The sequence below is a fragment of the Pyrus communis genome, chromosome 16, assembly GCF_041283825.1.
Source record: "Pyrus communis isolate YQ-2024b chromosome 16, ASM4128382v1, whole genome shotgun sequence".
NCBI lineage: Eukaryota > Viridiplantae > Streptophyta > Magnoliopsida > Rosales > Rosaceae > Pyrus > Pyrus communis.
In genome coordinates this window covers 28,830,398-28,839,990 of record NC_142580.1, presented here as the reverse complement: position 1 = coordinate 28,839,990, position 9,593 = coordinate 28,830,398, and the positions used below count along the sequence as shown (strand labels likewise).

General features: G+C 36.3%; 1 protein-coding gene across 2 annotated transcripts; it reads left to right on the top strand.

Annotated features, from left to right (window-relative positions):
* The first annotated feature begins 2,028 nt into the window (after positions 1–2,028).
* Positions 2,029–8,566, top strand: LOC137732355 (growth-regulating factor 5). 2 transcript variants are annotated; one of them, XM_068471665.2, is made up of 5 exons: positions 2,029–2,121; positions 2,233–2,431; positions 2,597–2,945; positions 7,663–8,087; positions 8,181–8,566. In XM_068471665.2, exons 1-5 carry the CDS (start codon positions 2,038–2,040, stop codon positions 8,192–8,194), a joined length of 1,071 nt encoding a protein of 356 aa, XP_068327766.2. In that variant the 5' UTR covers positions 2,029–2,037; the 3' UTR covers positions 8,195–8,566. The 2 variants fall into 2 exon arrangements, with proteins under 2 accessions (XP_068327766.2, XP_068327765.2); XM_068471664.2 differs by having other exon boundaries at positions 2,030–2,121; positions 2,226–2,431.
* Positions 8,567–9,593: the final 1,027 nt, after the last annotated feature.

Below are 9,593 nucleotides of genomic sequence, written 5' to 3'. Positions count from 1 at the left end.
ATCCAGGACGATGGAAAGTAATTGTTTTCCTATAGTAATCTATATTGGCACGATTATAATGCAACCAATATGTACCAAAAAACACATCAAAATAAACAATATCTAACGGGATAAGGTTAACTGGCATAACTATATCCTTCACTATCACTGGACATCCTAGATATACACAATCAACATAACATCTTTCCCCTTTAGGCATAGCAAACTCTAAATCATACCCTAGAGGTATAATTGAGTTTGCGTTACTTGAGCAAATGTCTGAGAAATGACAGAATGCGTAGCACCACAATCAATTAAAGCTCTAGCAAAGTGACCAAGAATGTTTAATGTACCTATGATGAAGTTCGGATGATTTTGAGCATCCTGCAGAGATATATTGTTAACACGTCCTTGGGCTTGTTGTCGTCCCCCATGACCTTTACTAGCTTGATTATTTCGCCCATGCATACAACGGCCTTGACTTAGCTGACCAGGTTGCCTTGAAGATCCTGCACTACTGGAAGCAATTTCTCCTTGCTGGGGCTGTCCTCCTTGATACCACTGAGATCCACCAGCTGGAATGGGATGATACGACGTATAACCTCCAGAATACTGAGGATACTCACTCTGATAATAAGGATCCTGGGAATACTGATACTGCCCTGAAGCATAAGGAACGACATCACCCTCATAATGGTAAGCACCACCTCGACCCATCTGATCATAACTACCAGACCCTAGAACTTGTCGAAATTTAAACCAAAATAAAGCTTAGGATGAGAGGAACAAAACCTTACCACTTTTAGGTCCGAAAACTCACAGGATCTCTCCGAAAAAACCCACGATAATCCGGCCACCACTGCAACTCTCCCAAACTAAGCTTCCCGACGTCCAAAACACTCCAACTTTCTTCCCCGAGCTTCGTGAAGATGTTCTAAAGCTTCTTAGGACCTCCAAACTCCTTGAAAATTCCACGATCACGATCACATGAACAGTGGTCAAAATCTGGGATTTCTGGGTTCTCGGGTTTTCGAAGGATTCACGTTCTTAAAATAGTATGGATGTGTTCCTAAGCTCACAAGGAACACGAAGATGGCTTCCAAAACCTTGATCCATGAAAGCATAAGTGGTTTGAGAAGTTGTCTGTACAATTGCATGGAAACGGAAAGGAATCCGAAAGGGAAAGAGAGAGAGAGGGTCAACATGTAAGGGTATGGGTGTGTGTGAGTGTGTGTGGTCCAGATGGCAGCCAACCAAAATAAAAGAAAATAAAACCTAAGTCCTAAGTAATTCCAAAAGTATAGGAAAGTTAGGAATTGGACCACAACCAAAACATATCACCCATGACACTAACAATCGTCCAAGGGCAAAATCGTCATTCCATGCTAGCAAAGATAAAATAGATTATGTTTCGGGACGGGTTGTCACACTAAGATTGTCTCTAATCCTTGGGTTAAAATTTAAAATTTTTAATTCAGAAAATTTACATTATAATTCTGAAACAGTTGTTCTGCTCTAACCCTTCCAGGTTAAAATTTTAGCCCAAGATTAGTAAAAAAATGAATTTAGGATTTTTTTTTATCAAAGTAACTTTTTAAAATAAAAAAAATTATGCAGATTATCCTAATTTAATATTATGAACATTTTAACCTAAAAATATTTATATTTCGATATATATTCAAAATTATTAAATCAGCACTATAAAACTCGTGAAACACTATGAAAGAATATTAAATACATGAAAGAATTTTTTTTGATTATTTTAATCGTTAAATTTAAATTTGGACCGTTAGATTTGAATTTTTTTTTAAGCGTTGGTAGATCTAAAGAAAAAGAAAAAAAAAAAGAAAACTAATGAAAATGACTTGAAAACTTTGAGTTTTAACCATAAGGACAAAGTAAAAAAATAAAATGCATAGTACCAGATTGACATTTTAATATGAAAATATAATTTTTCGTTAAAATGAACAGTATCAGAACTTTTTGTTAAAGTTCCAAAAAGAAAAGGTAAACGAACGACCGCCGCCTAAGCTAAATTAAACGCAATCGAAAAAGAGAATGGGTGGTCCACGGATAGTTATTCTCATTTCTTTACTCCCCAAAAAATATGGCAAACCCCTCTTCTCCATCACCGTCTCCAAGGTAACAACCTCCTCCTCTCCTCTCCTTTCCTCTCTCTGTGTATTGTGTGTATATATGTACATATAATATTCTGTGACAAATTGAGATTTGGATGGTTTTGTTAGCATTTAGACTGAAATGAGCTGGTCGTCGGTGGGCACTGGAGGTCACGCGCCGCTCTTCACAGTGGCGCAATGGGCTGAGATGGAGAATCAAGCTTTGATATTCAAGTATCTCAAGGCAGGACTCCCTGTTCCTTCTGAACTCCTCGCCCCTATTCGCACCAGTTTCAATCTCATTTCCCCCAATTTCTTACGCCACTACCCCACCTGTAATTCTTTCCTCCAAATTTCCATCTTTTTTGTGTTCTTATTATCTATTTGATTGGTTCTAATTGCAGAATTACTCGGCAACTGTTGTTGTGATATGCATGTTGTATTGTTGTATCTTTCGGATTTTCGGTATAGATAGATGACTCTCGTTGATGTGATTGTAGTGGCTTCCTATAGCGGGAAGAAGATGGACCCGGAGCCAGGGCGGTGCCGGAGGACGGATGGGAAGAAATGGAGGTGCTCCAAAGATGCACATCCGGACTCCAAGTATTGCGAGCGGCACATGAACCGAGGCCGTTATCGTTCAAGAAAGCTTGTGGAATCACAAACTTCCTCTCAATCTTTGTCGACTGTGACGTCAGACAGTGTGATTGGGATCTGCAGCCACAGTGGGAGCTTCCAGAGCATGCCCTTACACTCAATGGGAAATAGTGGTGCTCTATGCTTTGGAAGCAATGCATCTGAGTTGAAGATGGAGGGTATACCATATGGGGTATCTAACAGGGGAACCAGGTATATCCATTATGCTACTTTTGTATTGGTAGAATGTCTCATGAGTTTGCGCTGCATTCCTATTATTTCTGTAGGACGAGAAGTGTATCTCGTGCATAATCTATGTGGAATTGCTTATTTCCCGAATAAAGGTTATCCAATACCTCTGATGCACAGGCGGGGATTTAAATAGAGAGGCTTTAGAATAATCATCTTAGAGATATAGAAAGTAGAAAGACATGACCAGGAAAGCCTTATATGCTTATTTGGGGAGTGATGGGTTGTATATTTGATTGTTCAGGGCTTTACTTGTTAGTTTTTAACGTCAAATTTAGGGGTTTTACTGAAAATTATAAGAAGGTTAGGGTCCGTTGATCACCATTTGGTTTGTAGTTTTTACTTTTTGTGCTTGAGATATGAGGAAAGTATATGGGGAAAAGTAGTGTTGAAGAAGGATTGAGAGAGGAAGCGGAAGAAATAATGAAAGATGGAAGAAAACAAAATCTTGAAAGTGAAAAAAATCTTGAGAGATTTTCTTGAGAGATTTTCTTGTTCTGTTCTTGGTGGATTTCTTATCCACTTCTGTGTATTTCTCTTTTCTTTTTTAATAAACTGTTATAGTTTCTTCTCAAAAAAAAAAAAAAAAAAAAAACTTAAAGTAGCTTTTGGTTTATTATTTTTAGTTTTTAATTTGTCTTCTTTCTTTCTTTACATCCTCTCCTACTATTCTCATTTCCACCATATACTTTCCCCATATCTTAAGCACAAGAAGTAAAAACTTAAAATTATAAACCACATGGTTATCAAACAGACCCTTACATTTTATCATAAGATTATACCAATATGTCCAAGTTGGCATCATGGAGAAACCTTACGTGTCCCATATACTTGTAAGTCATTAACATCAAATTGATGCTTGAAAATTATTAGAAGGTTAGGGTCCTTTTGATCATCATTTGGTTTTCAGATTTTAATTTTAACTTTTTGTGATTGAGATATGGGAAAGTATATGGGCAAAAGGATCGAGGAAGAGGGATGGAGAGAGGAAGGGGAAATAAATAAAGATGGTTGGAAACAAATCTTGATGAAAACAATTTAAAATAGCTTTTGGTTTTTAGTTTTTATCTTGTCTTTTTTCCTTGTACATTTCTTTACATCCTTCCCTACTCTTCCTCATTTTCACAATATACTTTCCCCATATCAGAAGCACAAGAAGTAAAAGTTGAAAACTATAAACCAAACAGTTACCAAACGGGCCCTCACCTTTTATCATAAGGTTATGCCAATATGTCCAATTTGGCGTGATGAAAAATCCTTACGTGTTCCATATAATTGTAAATTCATTTAACATCAAATGGATGCTTGAAAATTATAATAAGGCTAGGGTCCGTTTGATAACCATTTGGTTTTTAGTTTTTACTTTTTGTGTTTGAGATATGGGGAAAAGAAGTGACGAAGAAGGATGGAGAGAGGAAGGGAAAGAAGTAAAGAAAGATGGATGAAAAACAAAATCTTGAAAGTAAATCAACAAAAAATGGCTTTTGGATTTTATTTTGTCTCCTTTCCTTCTACATTTCTTTACATCCTTCCTTACTCTTCCTCATTTCCACCATATATTTTCCCATATCTTAATCACAAGAAGTAAAAACTGAAAACTAAGAGTTAAATGGCTATTAAAGGGGCCTTGCTTTTCATCATTAGGTTATCCCAATATGTCCAATTTGGCATGATGGAGAATCCATACGTGAATATAATATTTCACGTGACCGAAAGTATATAAATAATGATTCTTTTTTCATGTTTTAAGCTGTGTGCATTCGTGTTTGTTTATTTATCCCATGACTCAAGTTAGCAAGATAAAATTGTTGAAGAATGATAATGCGTACATGCGAATTGAGGAGCAAGGACATTTAAATTATATTTGCATTAGGAATTTATCTTCCTCTGAATTTCAAAATGAATGGATTTAAATTGGGAAATTATTAAAATTGTTTGGTTAGCCCTTTGCCAAATGGCATATTTTAGCAATTCTTGGGTGATATTGGGTGGCTGTAACAGCATCTGACTTGTTTTCTGATGTTTGTACCGTTTACACCTGTTCTACCACTTAGCATCTCCAAATTGAATTTCACCAGAACTCGTTATCCATATTGTTCATAATCATTTACCCATTAGTTTCATTACTGTTATTTGATGAAAAATTAGAAAGAGGAGAAGCATCGACATTGTCGTTGATAAGAATTTAGCCTAATTTAGGTTTGTTAGCTTAAATTAAGGTCTAACTGTTCAATTTGCTAAATTTGAGGTTTATTGTTGATTAACTCAATTCAAGGAGAATCTTTAGAGCAGATTTATGTCTTGGTGTCTTACAAACACCCATGTACTCTTTTGATAATTAGTGCAATACAATGTGCTTCTATTTTTTTTTCATGTTGCGTGAACTTTCCTGTCCTACATCAATATATCCATCGATACAAAGATGTCTTGAAGGTGACTTCGACCATGCTTGTAGTACATTGGAATATGTATCACTCCATTCATGCGAGGAACTCATGGGTACATTATAAATTTACTTACAACACTATTGGCATAAAGTATTTGGTCAGGTAGATTAGTTTACCTGCAAGCTGACTTTACATTGGAGGATCGTCGACTAAGTAACTGGCATCATACTACAGAGACCACTCCATTGGATAACGAGAGCTTACCCAATAAAGCCTGTGCCTCTAGAATGCCAAGGACATATTTCTTTTGAGACAAGTAAATACTTGTTAAACTGCATGAAACTGTGTGCAAAGCCTCATAAAAAAGTTATCTCCACTAGTGTTGCAGCAGCCCTGGCATCCTAGGCCATGATTACTTAAATAACTATTAAATCCTTGCTTTCTAAAGTAGTTAAAAGCTCACATGAGCACTTAAAAACTAGGAGTAAAACGATCATCTACCAAACTAAATAACATGCAATTCAAAATAGAGAAGGAAATTATAGGGAAACAACTAAGGCCCTAAACTAGATACAAGCAAAGCTAGAGCCAAGTTGGTTATCTGATTACTAGTCCCTGAGAGAAGCTCCTGCACCAATTTGTTGAAGCTAGACAGATCTAAGATGCGGTCTCACTTGCAAATAAAATAGTGCAGCATATTGATCTGGATTCTTACATGTTTTTGGCTAGGAAAGTTTTGAGAGTAGCTGGAGATGATATGTTTGAAATTCTTCTGTTTTGAGGATGCTTCTTGTAGAGATGCTAAGAGTTTTCATCATGTCTTTTTGCATCGCCCTTTAGCTAATAGGTTTTAGAGAAGATTCATGTGGTTGGTATTGGGGGTACTGCGACATTGTTATTCCCTGTTAGCAGGTTCTTTATGGGTTAGTGCGAAGATGGCTGACACGTTTGGGTGCTGTGCTTTTGTGACAATAGTTTGTTTAGGCAGAAGAAGCTATAGGACTTTTGAAGATAAGTGGAAGGAGATGAATTTTCTATTAGGGTAGCAGCAGATTTTTGGTTGATCTTGATTTGAGAGTGTGTGATGTATTATTTGCTGGGTTTCTTCTGTTTGTTTTCTGTTTTTCTGTTATCTGATGAGTAATCATTTTTAATACGGAATTAGAGGTGCAATTGCAATGGACAAGCTGTCCACTAACAGCAAAAGAGAGATCAGTCCATATTTTACACGGTATAATCCAGTATAATCTGTACACAATACATTCTAGCAATGGCATATTATGGTCCTTTGTTTTCTTTTCTTTTTTTTTCTTCTGAGATGGACTTATTCGTTGTTGCCCCTACATTTTTCCATTTTAAAGTTTTGTTTCATGTGTAAATAAAAGTTATTGGATAAAAATAACAAATTTATTGAATATTGGGTTAAAATTAAGATTTTTGTATCATTATGGTATTGATACATATCAATGGTTTGCTGATGGATAAATTGTTTTTAGACCTTAGCTTGGATTATTTCTTAAAATGCATCCATGACACTACTTTAGTTTAGGCTTTGATACACCATCTTTGGTTATCATTTTTAATCATCATTTGTTTTTTGAGTTTCCTTTCTTGGTCTCCTAAGTATTGATTGATAAGCTTTTAGACCTTAGCTTGGATAATTTCCCCAATTGCATCTATGACGTGAAATCTAGCTCTACCATCTTTGGTTAAAATTGTAATCATTGTTTGTTCTTTCAATTTTCTTTTTCTGGTTTCCTATGTTACAGATTTTGTCAAAATTTCTTGTCTGTTGCAATCTAGTTATTGAGAAAACAAGATAGAACAACAAATGGCAAGCATTGATCACCAAGTTAAGCTGGTATACCCAAAGCATAAAGGGGGAAGGAAGGAATGATCCTTTCCTTTGTTTGTCAGAAGGAAATATACGGGACTAGAATAAGTGAAATGAAGGTCCAAAGGTGGAAGATTTCAGGAACGCAATATACATACAGACATACATACATATATATATATATATGTGTGTGTGTAATATGTATATGTATATTTCTTTTCTGTTAAAAAGGAATTTGATGTGAATTTAGGATGGTGATTGTTTTGTGCATTACACTAATGGTAAACAAAGAGACATTTTTTTTTTGTTTGTTTTGTTTTTCTTTTGTTGGTACTTGAATAAAAGTAATTTATGATATGCAGTTAGAAATCGATTTCAAGACATGTTATGAATTTACTGTTAATCATTTCGGACATCGTTTTAGGAACCAAAGGGGTGTGCTAATTTTATGCAAATGCAGGGGCTGCAATGGATCAGAAGAACACAATTTCGTGTCAGAAGCTACGAGTGCGAGGTGTCTTCGGGCAGACAGTAATGTAGATAATCCGTGGCTTCTAATGGCGCCTCAAGTTCCCTTGAAATTAGAACCGAGAAATAGTTCTCTTTGGCTAAACAACAGCTCTCATCTACAGACATTACAAAATATGGAGCCATTGGGCGTTAATGCTGAAATTACCAAACAGCAGTATGTTGGTGAAGAGTTTGGCTTACCAGGATCTCAAAAACACGAACAGCATTCTCTTCAACCTTTCTTTGACGAGTGGCCTAAGTCAAAGGATCTGGGGTTCCATCAAAATGATAATAGATCAAACATAACTGAATTGTCAATGTCTAATGCAACGGTTCCTGCTAAATTTTTCCCAAGGAGCGCTGAATCACCCCATGGTATGTTATTATTTTCATCTATAACATCTTGTAGACACCCTTGATCCCCGTAACCAAGGAAAGTTTTGACGTTTGATTTACGTGTTGATGCAGATGCCTATACTTGAACCCGGGAGCTGACATGTGTGCTTTCTCGTGGATGTCCGGGTACTTTGCGAAGTTCCTGCTTCTCTGTAATTTAGACTTAATAATTTCTGGGGTTTCTTAGGCTTGTGTTTTGCACTCGACCATTATGGGTGGTACGTTTCGTGGAGCGTAAGAATGTGTTTATCTACTCTTATATGTCAGCATACTGTGGAGATATTGCTAGGAATCGATATCCAATGTTGTTGGTCTGTCTGTATTTTGTGTGCAGTTCCACGACTGCTATGGATTTCATAGACTCCCAGCATGTTTTTGTTTTTTGTTTGTTTTTCTTTCTGGAGTGACGTATGGTCTCTTCATTAACACGTACATAACTAGTTTTTCAGTTGCCCTCATACCTTGGGTCAGCCGTCGTTGCATAATAATCAGCAGTCACTAGGAGAAATATGAACATGCAGTAAGTTGGCAACAAAACAATCCCCAGCCGTTGATCATGAATCATCTTTGTGAAGACAAAACTTGCTCCTCCTACCTGGAACGGTAGTCGAACGACATTGCCTTAAACTGGGTGTAGTCAAATTAGGATTTGATAGGACTTGATGGTATTTTAATAGACTTTAAAATCTAGGTGTAGTCAATTAGATTTTAAGACGTTGAAATCATACATCAAAATTCATGGGTAGTCAATTATGATTTTAAAAAGTCCACAAGAGTATGAGGGATTTTGAGGGATTTGAGGGTGGGTGGTATAAAATACCAAGGACCTTAAACAATCCAACCTCCACCCCTAGGATTTCATTTCTTCTCTCTGGAGAGGAAGATGAACCATCTCTCAGTAAAGAAGAAGACGACATACAAATCCAAGAACCCATCACAAAATCCCCACTCCCAATTCTGCTGCGTATACTACTTCTCTACTTTTTTTTGTCGTCTTTTGTTTAGTGGGGTGTTTTAACTCTGTTTGGTAGCCTGGAAAATGTAGGAACCTGTGGGAAAATGGAGAGTATTGGAGGGATTGGACTATGGGATGTTGGGGTTTTGAGTAACTTGGGAGTTGAGGTGAAAAATGGTGAATTGGGTTGCCAGTTTTTCAGTTTCGGGAGCTTTTTGTCCTGTACTTGGAGTTGTTAGCTATTAAAGCAAAGATATAATTTTGTATGCTTGGGTTAGGTTCGATTAGTAGGGATTTAGCTTGGTCTAGATGTCATCTGAAACCCAGTGATCTCTGTTTTGGTTTGTTAAAAACTTCCATCAAAAAATTATAATTCAAATGCGAAACGTAAAGACATATTGTATTGGTTTGTATTTTCATATATATTCATGTTTAGATGTGTACAAAGAAAGAAATTCATTTTATGTTGTAGGAGTCAAATAAAAATCTTAAGAATTCCATGAAAAAAAGGCTAATTTACACAAAACTAC

Excerpts from the sequence above, each read along its gene's own strand:
- LOC137732355 (XM_068471665.2), top strand. The coding sequence starts at position 2,038 with ATGGGTGGTCCACGGATAGTTATTCTCATTTCTTTACTCCCCAAAAAA. Across the intron at positions 2,122-2,232 it reads TCTCCATCACCGTCTCCAAG|ACTGAAATGAGCTGGTCGTC; the intron begins GTAACAACCTCC and ends GTTAGCATTTAG. Across the intron at positions 2,432-2,596 it reads CTTACGCCACTACCCCACCT|TGGCTTCCTATAGCGGGAAG; the intron begins GTAATTCTTTCC and ends ATGTGATTGTAG.